The 16,946-nt window shown below is 44.5% G+C and overlaps 1 protein-coding gene across 4 annotated transcripts in view; it reads right to left on the bottom strand.

Moving 5' to 3' along the window:
* LOC139577502 (epidermal growth factor receptor kinase substrate 8-like protein 2) overlaps nucleotides 1-16,946 on the bottom strand; it is a 152,132-nt gene that overhangs the window by 107,485 nt on the left and 27,701 nt on the right. The window contains exons 2-3 of one of the 4 annotated variants that reach the window (XM_071404535.1): nucleotides 9,206-9,272; nucleotides 8,196-8,242 (exon numbers count right to left, since the gene is read on the bottom strand). In XM_071404535.1, coding sequence (XP_071260636.1) covers nucleotides 8,196-8,242; nucleotides 9,206-9,240 — 82 coding nt within the window. In that variant the 5' untranslated portion in view covers nucleotides 9,241-9,272. Of the gene's footprint in view, nucleotides 1-8,195; nucleotides 8,591-9,205; nucleotides 9,273-16,946 lie in introns of those variants that run through there. The other 3 variants (XM_071404539.1, XM_071404538.1, XM_071404534.1) reach the window with 3 other exon arrangements.

The raw sequence follows: 16,946 nt of genomic DNA, 5'->3' as shown, positions 1-16,946 counted from the left end.
ATCAACAGTCCCTGTAGGACACTATCACTGAACAGCCTTCCTCTGTCCTCCATCAACAGTCCCGTAGGACACTATCACTGAACAGCCTTCCTCTGTTCTTCATCAACAGTCCCTGTAGGACACTATCACTGAACAGCCTTCCTCTGTCCTTCATCAACAGTCCTGTAGGACACTATCACTGAACAGCCTTCCTCTGTCCTTCATCAACAGTCCCTGTAGGACACTATCACTGAACAGCCTTCCTCTGTCCTTCATCAACAGTCCCGTAGGACACTATCACTGAACAGCCTTCCTCTGTCCTCCATCAACAGTCCTGTAGGACACTATCACTGAACAGCCTTCCTCTGTTCTTCATCAACAGTCCTGTAGGACACTATCACTGAACAGCCTTCATCTGTCCTTCATCAACAGTCCCGTAGGACACCATCACTGAACAGCCTTCATCTGTCCTTCATCAACAGTTCCATAGGACACTATCACTAAAAAGCCTTCATCTGTTCTTCATCAACAGTCCCGTAGGACACTATCACTGCCAGCTTGCCAGGTGCAATGGAACTAATGGAATAGTTACAAAAGTGCAAACCCCACCCACCTGATACTCCAGGCAGGCTAAAGCATAAGATCAACGTTTTTGAAAAGATTTCAAATAGTATCTGAACCTAGGTTTGGTTGGAAGGTGATGTCGGAGGGGACCGGCAGGATGGGAAGGGGATGGGTGGGGTCGAGACAGACGGACAAGGATAGACCAACACACACACACACACGCACACACACACACACACACACACACGCACACACAAACAAACAAGGGCGTAAAACAGACACACACACAAACAAGGGCGTATAACACGCGTGCACAAGGGAGAAATGTATGTGTTTTTTCAAGGGAGAAAAAACACATACACAAAACATACACACAAAACATACACACACACACCCTGTCCCTCTCTCTCTCTCTTTCCTCGTCAATGGCTCTTTTATTCAACATGGCTGCCAGACATGAATGTGACTCCACACCCTGTTCCAACCACAGTCTAATAACAGGCACACCCAGACCAGACCGGACCAGCGTATGAACCCTGCCTGCTAAGGTACACCATGACAGCGCAATACACAAGGGGTGGAAAGGTGGCAAAGGAACCCACAGGACAAACAGAATAATATTAGTCAGAACTAATAACAGAACATTTCAGAGCTTTAATTTTAATTTCAAGCTCCACATTTTTGTGGTTTCTTTCTTCCCGATAACTTGAGTCTGCTGTCATTCTGATCTAAGAATATTACTCCTGCTTATTATGAAGAAAAAATACATCTGTTTAACTTTGTAAACTAAAGGTGTGTTTAGAATTATTTTTGTTGTATTAATGCTATTTAATCTCTCCTCAGACTAATATTATTCTGTTTGTCCTGTGGGTACCTTTGCCACTGTTCCACCCCTTGTGTGTTGCGCTGTCATTGTGTATTTGTAACATTGTGTATTTGGATTTGTAATATGTGTATATTTAGACACACACACACACACACACACACACACACACACACACACACACACACACACACACAAGCCTCCATACAAATGCGTACAGTCCATAGTAACCCACACCTTTTAAAACCCTATCAACCAGGTAGTGGAGCACGTTTTGACAATGCATTTAGAATTGTATATATATACAGTGGGGAGAACAAGTATTTGATACACTGCCGATTTTGCAGGTTTTCCTACTTACAAAGCATGTAAAGGTCTGTAATTTTTATCATAGGTACACTTCAACTGTGAGAGACGGAATCTAAAACAAAAATCCTGAAAATCACATTGTATGATTTTTAACTAATTAATTTGCATTTTATTGCATGACATAAGTATTTGATCACCTACCAACCAGTAAGAATTCCGTCTCTCACAGACCTGTTAGTTTTTCTTTAAGAAGCCCTCCTGTTCTCCACTCATTACCTGTATTAACTGCACCTGTTTGAACTCGTTACCTGTATAAAAGACACCTGTCCACACACTCAATCAAACAGACTCCAACCTCTCCACAATGGCCAAGACCAGAGAGCTGTGTAAGGACATCAGGGATAAAATTGTAGACCTGCACAAGGCTGGGATGGGCTACAGGACAATAGGCAAGCAGCTTGGGGAGAAGGCAACAACTGTTGGCGCAATTATTAGAAAATGGAAGAAGTTGAAGATGACGGTCAATCACCCTCGGTCTGGGGCTCCATGCAAGATCTCACCTCGTGGGGCATCAATGATCATGAGGAAGGTGAGGGATCAGCCCAGAACTACCCGGCAGGACCTGGTCAATGACCTGAAGAGAGCTGGGACCACAGTCTCAAAGAAAACCATTAGTAACACACTACGCCGTCATGGATTAAAATCCTGCAGTGTACACAAGGTCCCCCTGCTCAAGCCAGCGCATGTCCAGCCCCGTCTGAAGTTTGCCAATGACCATCTGGATGATCCAGAGGAGGAATGGGAGAAGGTCATGTGGTCTGATGAGACAAAAATAGAGCTTTTTGGTCTAAACTCCACTCGCCGTGTTTGGAAGAAGAAGAAGGATGAGTACAACCCCAAGAACACCATCTCAACCGTGAAGCATGGAGGTGGAAACATCATTCTTTGGGGATGCTTTTCTGCAAAGGGGACAGGACGAATGCACCGTATTGAGGGGAGGATGGATGGGGCCATGTATCGCGAGATCTTGGCCAACAACCTCCTTCCCTCAGTAAGAGCATTGAAGATGGGTCGTAGCTGGGTCTTCCAGCATGACAACGACCCGAAACACACAGCCAGGGCAACTAAGGAGTGGCTCCGTAAGAAGCATCTCAAGGTCCTGGAGTGGCCTAGCCAGTCTCCAGATCTGAACCCAATAGAAAATCTTTGGAGGGAGCTGAAAGTCCGTATTGCCCAGCGACAGCCCCGAAACCTGAAGGATCTGGAGAAGGTCTGTATGGAGGAGTGGGCCAAAATCCCTGCTGCAGTGTGTGCAAACCTGGTCAAGAACTACAGGAAACGTATGATCTCTGTAATTGCAAACAAAGGTTTCTGTACCAAATATTAAGTTCTGCTTTTCTGATGTATCAAATACTTATGTCATGCAATAAAATGCAAATTAATTACTTAAAAATCATACAATGTGATTTTCTGGATTTTTGTTTTAGATTCCGTCTCTCACAGTTGAAGTGTACCTATGATCAAAATTACAGACCTCTACATGCTTTGTAAGTAGGAAAACCTGCAAAATCGGCAGTGTATCAAATACTTGTTCTCCCCACTGTATATTTAAAAAAATAAACATCTTCACTTGAACCTGATTGGTCAACAACCCCGAGCCCTCCTTCATCAATTTACATAATTGTATTATTTTGAGTTGCTACAGTTCAGTGTTGTGGCACTGTAACTTTGTCCACTCAGATGGACATTAAAACACTCAAAGAAATCAGACACCAAAGACATAAAAGGCATGAGTTCTGTTGGTGAGGGGTTAATATAGCACCATTCCTGTTTAGTAGAGACCTTGGAGAGTAGGAATACGAAAATAAATAGTTAAAATGCAAAAAGGCAACAAAAAAAAAGCAAGAATTTTGTAACAAATTTGCTCAACCAGGTGGTTGATAAGTCACTAAAAAGTATGGTGGGACTAAGAGGAGGGTACCTCTATTTTTTTATGAAAAATACTTATTTTTGCTGAAAAATATTGAATTGCTGACATCACACTATATTATGCAACATAAGTTGACCCACAGTTGACAGTGCATGTCAGAGTAAAAACCAAGCCATGTGGTTGGAGGAATTGTCTGTAGAGCTCCAAGACAGGATTGTGTCGAGGCACAGATCCAGGGTACCCCAAAAAAGTTTGGAACCACCAAGACTCTTCCTAGAGCTGGCCGCTCGGCCAAACTGAACAATCAGGGGAGAAGAGCCTTGGTCAGGGAGGTGACCAAGAACCCAATGGTCACTCTGACAGAGCTCTTGAGTTCCTCTGTGGAGATTGGAGAACCTTCCAGAAGGACAACCATCTCTGCAGCACTCTACCAATCAGGCCTTTATGGTAGAGTGACCAGACGGAAGCCAATCCTCAGTAAAATGCACATGACAGCCCACTTGGAGTTTGCCAAAAGGCACCTAAAGGACTCAGACCATGAGAAACAAGATTCTCTGGTCTAATGAAAGCAAGATTGAACTCTTTGGCCTGAATGCCAAGCGTCACGTCTAGAGGAAACCTGGCACCATCCCTACGGTGAAGCGTGGTGATGGCAGCATCATGCTGTAGGGATCTTTTTCAGCGGCAGGGACTAGGAGACGAGTCAGGATCAAGTGAAAGATGAACGGAGCAAAGTACAGAGAGATCCTTGATGAAAATTTGCTCCACAGCGCTTAGGACCTCAGACTGGGGTGAAGGGGTCACCTTCCAACAGGACAAAGACCCTAAGTACACAGCCAAGACAACGCAGGAGTGGCTTCGGGACAAGTCTCTGAATGTCCTTGAGTGACCCAGCCAGAGTCCGGACTTGAACCCTATCAAACATCTCTGGAGAGACCTGAAAATAGCTGTGCAGCAACGCTCCCCATCCAACCTGACAGAGCTTGAGAGGATCTGCAGAGAAGAATGGGAGAAACTCCCCAAATACAGGTGTGCCAAGCTTGGTGAGGTAGAGTTTCTGGCATCCGCATAACCCAGATTCGTCCGTCAGATCGCCAGATGGTGAAGCGAGATCGGTCCCGTTCTGTGAGATTGTGTGGCCTGCCACTCCGCGGCTGAGCCATTATTGCTCCTACATGTTTCCACTTCACAATAACAGCACTTACAGTTGACCGGGTAAAGCTCTAGCACGGCAGAAATCTGACTTGTTGGAAAGGTGGCATCCTATGACGGTGCCATGTTGAAAGTCACTGAGCTCTTCAGTAAGGCCATTCTACTGGCAATGTTTGTCTATGGAGAATGCATGGCTGTGTAGACCCTGCCTGCCTCTGTTAGGTATCAACGAGGACCCTCACGGACGGACGGACAGACAGACAGACAGACAGACAGACAGACAGACAGACAGACAGACAGACAGACAGACAGACAGACAGACAGACAGACAGACATTCACAGTCCCAGCTCATTCACAGAGACACCACCCACAGAGACACCACCCACAGAGACACCACCCCACAGAGACACCACCCCACAGAGACACCACCCCACAGAGACACCACCCCAGAGACACCACCCCATGTCTCACATTAGATTAGACAGATTACACTGATCTACCATGTCTATCAGAATGCATTCTGGGGTTCCCAGGACCAACGCTGATCTACCATGTCTATCAGAATGCATTCTGGGGTTTCCAGGACCAACGCTGATCTACCATGTCTAGCAGAATGCATTCTGGGGTTCCCAGGACCAACGCTGATCTACCATGTCTAGCAGAATGCATTCTGGGGTACCCAGGACCAACGCTGATCTACCATGTCTAGCAGAATGCATTCTGGGGTACCCAGGACCATCGCTGATCTACCATGTCTATCAGAATGCATTCTGGGGTACCCAGGACCAACGCTGATCTACCATGTCTATCAGAATGCATTCTGGGGTTCCCAGGACCAACGCTGATCTACCATGTCCATCAGAATGCATTCTGGGGTTCCCAGGACCAACGCTGATCTACCATGTCTATCAGAATGCATTCTGGGGTACCCAGGACCAACGCTGATCTACCATGTCCATCAGAATGCTAAGCACTAGCAGAGAGCAGCATGAACAGGGACTGGGTCATAACATAACACCACTCTGCTCACCAGACTTGGGTTTAAATATTATTTTAAATAATTTCAAGTACTCTATCTGTGCTTATTAAACTTGCCTGGTACCAGTGGTGAAAAAGTAAAGTACAAATAAAAAAGATTTAAGTAGTACTTTCAAGTATTTTTACTGAAGTACTTTACACCACTGGCTGGTACAGATCTAGGGACACACATGACACTCCAGGCTACATTAAGCAATACAAAGCAATAACAAAGCTTTTTTTATTTTATTAAGTAGTATTTGAACCCAGGTCTGCTCTACTCTGCTCACTCCCCCTGACAAGCAGGGCTTCCTGTCAGTCGAATGGACCATTGCTATGATTTGAATCAATTACTATGCTGGATAGATCTTTAAAGTTGAAGTTAAAAGGAATTAAAACAGGACAATAGTCCAATAAATACTTCACAATCCTTAAAGGGGATATCTGGGATGTATTTGAAACGAATCCTTAAAGGGGATATCTGGGATGTATTTGAAACGAATCATTAAAGGGGATATCTGGGATGTATTTGAAACGAATCCTTAAAGGGGATATCTGGGATGTATTTGAAACGAATCCTTAAAGGGGATATCTGGGATGTATTTGAAACCAATCCTTAAAGGGGATATCTGGGATGTATTTGAAACCAATCCTTAAAGGGGATATCTGGGATGTATTTGAAACCAATCCTTAAAGGGGATATCTGGGATGTATTTTAAACCAATCCTTAAAGGGGATATCTGGGATGTATTTTAAAGGGGATATCTGGGATGTATTTGAAACCAATCCTTAAAGGGGATACCTGGGATGTATTTGAAACCAATCCTTAAAGGGGATACCTGGGATGTATTTGAAACCAATCCTTAAAGGGGATATCTGGGATGTATTTGAAACCAATCCTTAAAGGGGATATCTGGGATGTATTTGAAACCAATCCTTAAAGGGGATACCTGGGATGTATTTGAAACCAATCCTTAAAGGGGATATCTGGGATGTATTTGAAACCAATCCTTAAAGGGGATATATCTGGGATGTATTTGAAACCAATCCTTAAAGGGGATACCTGGGATGTATTTGAAACCAATCCTTAAAGGGGATATATCTGGGATGTATTTGAAACCAATCCTTAAAGGGGATATATCTGGGATGTATATGAAACCAATCCTTAAAGGGGATACCTGGGATGTATTTGAAACCAATCGTTAAAGGGGATATCTGGGATGTATTTGAAACCAATCCTTAAAGGGGATATCTGGGATGTATTTGAAACCAATCCTTAAAAGGGATATCTGGGATGTATTTGAAACCAATCCCTTACCAGGTATTTTAATGATGGTACCGTATGACCAGGTATGTAATGTGTGTATAACTGATAACAGAGTACTACCAAGAGGCTACAGGTCGATAACGTGTTGAGGAGCGAGTATATGAAAACACTTACATTATATAACATTCCAGGTCTCACACACACACACACACAAACACACACACACACACACACACACACACTAGTAAACACGTTAACCTGTGTCCGTGTCACAAAAACACAGAAAACAAAACCGACACACTTCGGGTGCGTTCGTAAATTCAGTCTGGTCATCAACTCCGATTTCAGAGCACTCTCATCTGAGTGTGCCAGAGAGCGCAGAATAACTGATGAATTTGCGAACGCTTAACACCCGTTGAATATGGCCTGTGTCAGTAAACTCATCGGCCAGAGCATCCGGTGTGCGCTCTGAACGCGAAACACTCTGAATTTGGAACGGACAGTCTGGCAGTTACAGTCACCAACTCTCTGGATAACATGACAGCTTAACCAGCTCTGCTAAAGCAAGTCATGTTCAGTGAGCTTTTCTCGCTCACTTTAGATGTCTGGAAGTAGCTAGCAAGTTAGCTTGGGTGCTTGACTGCTGCTGTTAGTACATTCAGATGAACCCTTAAAGAGATGGGTTGGGGCTAAAGCTTAAGAGGGTGTGAACGATGCTGAATGGGGTGGAGACAAAGAAGGGCTCTCCAGTAGGTGTAACAAAATATTCAAGGAGCATTTTCTCAAAAGTGAGGTTACAAGTTGATCAACTTTCAAAGCAGAATTACTTTCCCATTGTTCCTCAACTCTAGTGTCTGATAAACCATTTTCTATCTCTGAGTCTCTACTTATAGCCAATGTAAAAAACACAATTTCAAATGTTGCTACATAAGACCGATTTGAGCCGGTCGGTCATATATTAGCATACAGTCAGTAGTAAACCCGTTCCCCTGTATCCGTGTCACACACACACACACACACACACACACACACACACACACACACACACACACACACACACACACACACACACACACACACACACACACACACACACACACACACACACACACACACACACACACACACACACACACACCCGTCCATATCTTACCATATAGAGCCTTGGCGCTAATCTTGCTGTCAGATCTGGCCACCCCACTGCAGAGAGAGGAAGAGCAGGAGGAAGAGGAGGAGGAAGGGTTACCAGGGTTACGTTGTCTGCCTTTCATCGCTTCTCCTATTTTTTTTCTCAAACTCATCCAAATGTCACAATGTACTACAAACACTATCTATCACTAATCAGCCGCACTACACACTCACACAGGGCAGTGTGATACAGTGAGTAAGAGTTTCCCAGCTTGCAGACTGGACAGGACTGGAAGAGATTAGTCCTGAGATTCTGAGCATATGGCCCAGAGAGAGAGAGACAGAGAAGCGGCATGGAGAACGGGTAGAGAGAAGGAGAGCAAGATAGAGAGAGAAGGCATGGGGCATTGGGAGAAAGGAGAGAGAGAGAGAAAGAGTGGAGGCGTGGGCCACGGGGAGAAATGTGAAAGAGAGAGAGTGCGAGAGAGAGAGAGGAGGCGTGGGTGACGGGTAGAGAGAGAGTAAGAGAGAGAGGGGGGGCAGATGGAGAGAGAGAGAGAGAGAGAAATCGAGAGACAGCAAGAGAGAAAGACAGAGAGAGAGAGGGGGGGGGGTACATGGAGAGAGAGGGGGGGGGGCGTGGGGCTTATGGAGAGAGAGAGAGAGAGAGGGGGGGGGGCGTGGGGCACATGGAGAGAGAGAGGGGGAGGGGGGCGTGGGGCACATGGAGAGAGAGAGAGAGAGAGAGGAAAGCTGGAGCCAGGAACCCAGGGAAAGCAAACACGCAACAGAGACAGAAACAGAGGTTTCTCTGTCCTACAGGAGTCCCTGACCCGCACCCAGTCTGACATATACTAGGTTAGTGATTCTATCTCACCGTGTTCAACTAGGAGTCTGGGAAAGGGCATCTATTAAAAGATGGAAAATGGATGTGTGTGTGTGTGTGTGTGTGTGTGTGTGTGTGTGTGTGTGTGGTGTGTGGTGTGTGGTGTGTGGTGTGTGGTGTGTGTGTGTGTGTGTGTGCGTGTCACTCACTTGGCCTGCCTCTTCGGAGGTCCCAGGATACTCATGATCTAAGACATCCGCCAGAGAAGAAGAGAGGCTGAGAGGAGAGAGACATGACACGATGTTTGTTTACTAAACCAAGCATAGGACGTTTCCCACAAGAGAAATTCTATACATGATATTTATCTATAGACAAAGGACTAAAACAACCAACATTACACAACCTCAACGTCTTCTCACTTAAAAACATTCAGAATCAAATCAAAGTTTATTAGTCGCGTACAGAGATTTGCAGATGTTATCTAAGGTGTAGCTAAATGCTTGTGTTCCTAGCTCCAACAGTGCAGTAGTATCTAACTAAATGCTTGTGTTTCTAGCTCCAACAGTGCAGTAGTATCTAACTAAATGCTTGTGTTCCTGGCTCCAACAGTGCAGTAGTATCTAACTAAATGCTTGTGTTTCTAGCTCCAACAGTGCAGTAATATCTAACTAAATGCTTGTGTTTCTGGCTCCAACAGTGCAGTAGTATCTAACTAAATGCTTGTGTTTCTAGCTCCAACAGTGCAGTAATATCTAACTAAATGCTTGTGTTTCTAGCTCCAACAGTGCAGTAATATCTTACTAAATGCTTGTGTTTCTAGCTCCAACAGTGCAGTAATACCTAACTAAATGCTTGTGTTTCTAGCTCCAACAGTGCAGTAGTATCTAACTAAATGCTTGTGTTCCTGGCTCCAACAGTGCAGTAATACCTAACTAAATGCTTGTGTTTCTAGCTCCAACAGTGCAGTAATACCTAACTAAATGCTTGTGTTCCTGGCTCCAACAGTGCAGTAGTATCTAACTAAATGCTTGTGTTTCTAGCTCCAACAGTGCAGTAATATCTAACTAAATGCTTGTGTTCCTAGCTCCAACAGTGCAGTAAAATCTAACAATGCTTGTGTTCCCGGCTCCAACAGTGCAGTAGTATCTAACTAAATGCTTGTGTTTCTAGCTCCAACAGTGCAGTAATATCTAACTAAATGCTTGTGTTCCTAGCTCCAACAGTGCAGTAGTATCTAACTAAATGCTTGTGTTCCCGGCTCCAACAGTGCAGTAGTATCTAACTAAATGCTTGTGTTCCCAGCTCCAACAGTGCAGTAGTATCTAACTAAATGCTTGTGTTCCTGGCTCCAACAGTGCAGTAATACCTAACTAAATGCTTGTGTTTCTAGCTCCAACAGTGCAGTAACATCTAACTAAATGATTGTGTTCCTGGCTCCAACAGTGCAGTAGGATCTAACTAAATGCTTGTGTTTCTAGCTCCAACAGTGCAGTAGGATCTAACTAAATGCTTGTGTTCCTAGCTCCAACAGTGCAGTAGGATCTAACTAAATGCTTGTGTTTCTAGCTCCAACAGTGCAGTAGGATCTAACTAAATGCTTGTGTTCCTAGCTCCAACAGTGCAGTAAGATCTAACTAAATGCGTGTGTTCCTAGCTCCAACAGTGCAGTAAGATATAACTAAATGCGTGTGTTCCTAGCTCCAACAGTGCAGTAATATCTAACTAAATGCTTGTGTTCCTGGCTCCAACAGTGCAGTAGGATCTAACTAAATGATTGTGTTTCTAGCTCCAACAGTGCAGTAGGATCTAACTAAATGCTTGTGTTTTTAGCTCCAACAGTGCAGTAGTATCTAACTAAATGCTTGTGTTCCTAGCTCCAACAGTGCAGTAATATCTAACTAAATGCTTGTGTTTTTAGCTCCAACAGTGCAGTAGTATCTAACTAAATGCTTGTGTTTTTAGCTCCAACAGTGCAGTAGTATCTAACTAAATGCTTGTGTTTCTAGCTCCAACAGTGCAGTAGTATCTAACTAAATGCTTGTGTTCCTAGCTCCAACAGTGCAGTAGTATCTAACTAAATGCTTGTGTTTCTAGCTCCAACAGTGCAGTAATACCTAACTAAATGCTGGTGTTCCTAGCTCCAACAGTGCAGTAGTATCTAACTAAATGCTTGTGTTTCTAGCTCCAACAGTGCAGTAGCATCTAACTAAATGCTTGTGTTTTTAGCTCCAACAGTGCAGTAATACCTAACTAAATGCTTGTGTTTCTAGCTCCAACAGTGCAGTAATACCTAACTAAATGCTTGTGTTCCTAGCTCCAACAGTGCAGTAGTATCTAACTAAATGCTTGTGTTTCTAGCTCCAACAGTGCAGTAGCATCTAACTAAATGCTTGTGTTTTTAGCTCCAACAGTGCAGTAATACCTAACTAAATGCTTGTGTTCCTGGCTCCAACAGTGCAGTAATACCTAACTAAATGCTTGTGTTTCTAACTCCAACAGTGCAGTAATACCTAACTAAATGCTTGTGTTTCTAGCTCCAACAGTGCAGTAGTATCTAACTAAATGCTTGTGTTCCTGGCTCCAACAGTGCAGTAGTATCTAACTAAATGCTTGTGTTTCTAGCTCCAACAGTGCAGTAATATCTAACTAAATGCTTGTGTTCCTAGCTCCAACAGTGCAGTAATATCTAACAATGCTTGTGTTCCCGGCTCCAACAGTGCAGTAGTATCTAACTAAATGCTTGTGTTTCTAGCTCCAACAGTGCAGTAATATCTAACTAAATGCTTGTGTTCCTAGCTCCAACAGTGCAGTAGTATCTAACTAAATGCTTGTGTTCCCGGCTCCAACAGTGCAGTAGTATCTAACTAAATGCTTGTGTTCCCAGCTCCAACAGTGCAGTAGTATCTAACTAAATGCTTGTGTTCCTGGCTCCAACAGTGCAGTAATACCTAACTAAATGCTTGTGTTCCTAGCTCCAACAGTGCAGTAGGATCTAACTAAATGCTTGTGTTTCTAGCTCCAACAGTGCAGTAGGATCTAACTAAATGCTTGTGTTCCTAGCTCCAACAGTGCAGTAGTATCTAACTAAATGCGTGTGTTCCTAGCTCCAACAGTGCAGTAATATCTAACTAAATGCTTGTGTTCCTGGCTCCAACAGTGCAGTAGGATCTAACTAAATGATTGTGTTTCTAGCTCCAACAGTGCAGTAGGATCTAACTAAATGCTTGTGTTTTTAGCTCCAACAGTGCAGTAGTATCTAACTAAATGCTTGTGTTTTTAGCTCCAACAGTGCAGTAGTATCTAACTAAACGCTTGTGTTTCTAGCTCCAACAGTGCAGTAGTATCTAACTAATTGCTTGTGTTCCTAGCTCCAACAGTGCAGTAGTATCTAACTAAATGCTTGTGTTTCTAGCTCCAACAGTGCAGTAATACCTAACTAAATGCTGGTGTTCCTAGCTCCAACAGTGCAGTAGTATCTAACTAAATGCTTGTGTTTCTAGCTCCAACAGTGCAGTAGCATCTAACTAAATGCTTGTGTTTTTAGCTCCAACAGTGCAGTAACACCTAACTAAATGCTTGTGTTTCTGGCTCCAACAGTGCAGTAATATCTAACTAAATGCTTGTGGTTCTAGCTCCAACAGTGCAGTAATATCTAACTAAATGCTTGTGTTTCTAGCTCCAACAGTGCAGTAGGATCTAACTAAATGCTTGTGTTTTTAGCTCCAACAGTGCAGTAGTATCTAACTAAATGCTTGTGTTCCTAGCTCCAACAGTGCAGTAATATCTAACTAAATGCTTGTGTTTTTAGCTCCAACAGTGCAGTAGTATCTAACTAAATGCTTGTGTTTTTAGCTCCAACAGTGCAGTAGTATCTAACTAAATGCTTGTGTTTCTAGCTCCAACAGTGCAGTAGTATCTAACTAAATGCTTGTGTTCCTAGCTCCAACAGTGCAGTAGTATCTAACTAAATGCTTGTGTTTCTAGCTCCAACAGTGCAGTAATACCTAACTAAATGCTGGTGTTCCTAGCTCCAACAGTGCAGTAGTATCTAACTAAATGCTTGTGTTTCTAGCTCCAACAGTGCAGTAGTATCTAACTAAATGCTTGTGTTTTTAGCTCCAACAGTGCAGTAGCATCTAACTAAATGCTTGTGTTTTTAGCTCCAACAGTGCAGTAATACCTAACTAAATGCTTGTGTTTCTAGCTCCAACAGTGCAGTAATACCTAACTAAATGCTTGTGTTCCTAGCTCCAACAGTGCAGTAGTATCTAACTAAATGCTTGTGTTTCTAGCTCCAACAGTGCAGTAATACCTAACTAAATGCTTGTGTTTCTAGCTCCAACAGTGCAGTAATACCTAACTAAATGCTTGTGTTCCTATCTCCAACAGTGCAGTAATACCTAACTAAATGCTTGTGTTTCTAGCTCCAACAGTGCAGTAATACCTAACTAAATGCTTGTGTTCCTAGCTCCAACAGTGCAGTAGTATCTAACTAAATGCTTGTGTTCCTAGCTCCAACAGTGCAGTAATACCTAACTAAATGCTTGTGTTTCTAGCTCCAACAGTGCAGTAATACCTAACTAAATGCTTGTGTTCCTAGCTCAAACAGTGCAGTAGTATCTAACTAAATGCTTGTGTTCCTAGCTCCAACAGTGCCGTAATACCTAACTAAATGCTTGTGTTCCTAGCTCAAACAGTGCAGTAGTATCTAACTAAATGCTTGTGTTCCTAGCTCCAACAGTGCAGTAATACCTAACTAAATGCTTGTGTTCCTAGCTCCAACAGTGCAGTAGGGAACTTTTTAGGTTGTCAGTGATGTGCACGCTGAGGAACTTGAAGACTTTGACCCTCTCTCTGCTGTAAGTCCACGATCAACTCCTTCGTTTTGTTGATGTTGAGGGAGAGGTTATTTTCCTGGCACCACTCCGCCAGGGTTCTCACCTCCTCCATGTAGTCTTAAGTTTATGCCTTATAGGTGGGGAGGAGTAGAATGGAGGCGTGATCTGATTTTTCGAAGGGAGGGCCTTGTAGTCACACTGAAAGGAACAGTAGCAATGATCCTCAGTCCTCAATGCGACTGTAGCACAGGAGACTTGTTGATAGAATTTCGGTAGCATTTTCCTCACATTTCCGTGTGGTTCAGTTGATAAAACATTGTGCTTGCAACGCCAGGGTTGTGGGTTCGATTCCCATGGGGGACCAGTACGGGGGGAAAACACAAAAATGATATCCAGTCACTACTGTAAGTTGCTCTGGATAAGGGCGTCTGGTTAATGACTAAAATGCTAAAGTCCCTTGCTACAGTAAATGTGGTTTCCAGTGTAGTTCTTTGAGAGCCGTTGCCAGCTTGTGGGGAGGGAATATGTGTCGGTGTTTTGGTGCAGACGCTGGGACGAATAGAGCTGCCTTGGGAAGTTCAAACAAAGGATCCAGGTCAGGGAAATCTAATTTCGGATCATATGACCGCCAATCTAATATCCCAAAGTTATTTTCGGCTGTAGGTAATAAAACAGGAAACATTCTCCGCAAATAACGTAGTAAATAACACACACAACTACTGCAAAGTTGGCTAAGAGCTAGAACCAGAGCGACCGTTTCACAACGTAAAGATTGTAGTTGTTGTAGGGAATGGCTCAGAGAGCTGTTGGTGGGTGGCTCAGAGAGCTGTTGGTGGGTGGGTCAGAGAGCTGTTGGTGGGTGGGACAGAGAGCTGTTGGTGGGTGGGTCAGAGAGCTGTTGGTGGGTGGGACAGAGAGCTGTTGGTGGGTGGGACAGAGCTGTTGGTGGGTGGGACAGAGAGCTGTTGGTGGGTGGGACAGAGCTGTTGGTGGGTGGGACAGAGAGCTGTTGGTGGGTGGGACAGAGCTGTTGGTGGGTGGGACAGAGAGCTGTTGGTGGGTGGCTCAGAGAGCTGTTGGTGGGTGGGACAGAGCGCTGTTGGTGGGTGGCTCAGAGTGCTGTTGGTGGGTGGGACAGAGAGCTGTTGGTGGGTGGGACAGAGAGCTGTTGGTGGGTGGCTCAGAGTGCTGTTGGTGGGTGGCTCAGAGAGCTGTAGGTGGGTGGGACAGAGAGCTGTTGGTGGGTGGCTCAGAGTGCTGTTGGTGGGTGGCTCAGAGTGCTGTTGGTGGGTGGCTCAGAGAGCTGTTGGTGGGTGGCTCAGAGTGCTGTTGGTGGGTGGCTCAGAGAGCTGTTGGTGGGTGGCTCAGAGAGCTGTTGGTGGGTGGGTCAGAGAGCTGTTGGTGGGTGGGTCAGAGAGCTGTTGGTGGGTGGCTCAGAGCTGTTGGTGGGTGGCTCAGAGTGCTGTTGGTGGGTGGCTCAGAGTGCTGTTGGTGGGTGGGTCAGAGAGCTGTTGGTGGGTGGGACAGAGAGCTGTTGGTGGGTGGCTCAGAGTGCTGTTGGTGGGTGGGTCAGAGAGCTGTTGGTGGGTGGGACAGAGAGCTGTTGGTGGGTGGCTCAGAGAGCTGTTGGTGGGTGGCTCAGAGAGCTGTTGGTGGGTGGGTCAGAGAGCTGTTGGTGGGTGGCTCAGAGAGCTGTTGGTGGGTGGCTCAGAGAGCTGTTGGTGGGTGGGTCAGAGAGCTGTTGGTGGGTGGCTCAGAGAGCTGTTGGTGGGTGGCTCAGAGAGCTGTTGGTGGGTGGGTCAGAGAGCTGTTGGTGGGTGGGTCAGAGAGCTGTTGGTGGGTGGGTCAGAGAGCTGTTGGTGGGTGGCTCAGAGAGCTGTTGGTGGGTGGGACAGAGTGCTGTTGGTGGCTCAGAGAGCTGTTGGTGGGTCAGAGAGCTGTTGGTGGGTCAGAGAGCTGTTGGTGGGTCAGAGAGCTGTTGGTGGGTCAGAGAGCTGTTGGTGGGTCAGAGAGCTGTTGGTGGGTGGCTCAGAGTGCTGTTGGTGGGTGGGACAGAGAGCTGTTGGTGCCAGTTAACTAATAGCTAATTTACTGTGTCTTAAGAAAACAAGGGATACAACTAAACGACAGTAGAGTCATTGCTCTTTATCTCTTTATGATAGGAACTGTGTAAACAACACAGAGAAAATAAATGTTTAAAAACTATCCCTTTCCTCTCGTCAGACTTGATGGCACCTTCTCAAGACAGTCAGTAACGATTATGTAATCATGTAATGTCTAATGTGTCTCCGTCCGGAACCAGAAATAATGGTGTCATTAGTAAATGATTACTGTCTAAAACTCATCTGGATATTAGTCTGATCCCTGATCTGTGTATGCTGCAAAATCACCATAGGAGTTAGCAACACAAACACAAACAGACCTGAGACAAAGATCATTTTAAAGGCTCAGTTCAGTCAAAAACGTGATTCTACTGTGTTTTATATATATTTCCACACTATGAGGTTGGAATAATACTGTGAAATTGTGAAAATGTATGCCCTTTAAGTGTCAGAGCTGTTTGAAAAGACCACCTGAGGTTTCTGCCTGTTTTTGATGGGACGGAGTTTTGACCTGCTTGGTGACATCACTAGGCGGTAAATTCGTTAATAGACCAATAGGAAAGAGAGTTCTAAATATCTCTGCCAATACCAGCTCGTTTTCTGTTTCCCCCTCCCCATTCAGACCACTCCCAGACAGTCCCTAGCAACATTCTTGCTTGAGAAATGCTAAGAAGCTATTTTTTTCAATTTTTGATCCATTTTAATTGACAACAAATCACAGTAAGGTACTTAATTGTTACCCGGAAATGATTTGATTTGATATTGATAAGATAAAGATAAAAAAAACATCTGCATTGGACCTTAAATGCATTTACTTACTAGAAGTAAAGTGTTGTTACGTTACGTCTACTCCTGCTCCGTTGTTCGACGTCAGCGGTCGACTAACCACCGGTCCTGGCATCCATCATTACTACCATCATTACTACCTTCATTACTACCTCCATTACTACCTCCATTACTACCTCCATTACTACCTCCATTACTACCTTCATTACTACCTCCATTACTAC

Source organism: Salvelinus alpinus, chromosome 6, assembly GCF_045679555.1.
Source record: "Salvelinus alpinus chromosome 6, SLU_Salpinus.1, whole genome shotgun sequence".
Lineage (NCBI taxonomy): Eukaryota > Metazoa > Chordata > Actinopteri > Salmoniformes > Salmonidae > Salvelinus > Salvelinus alpinus.
This window is presented reverse-complemented; position numbering and strand designations above follow the sequence as displayed.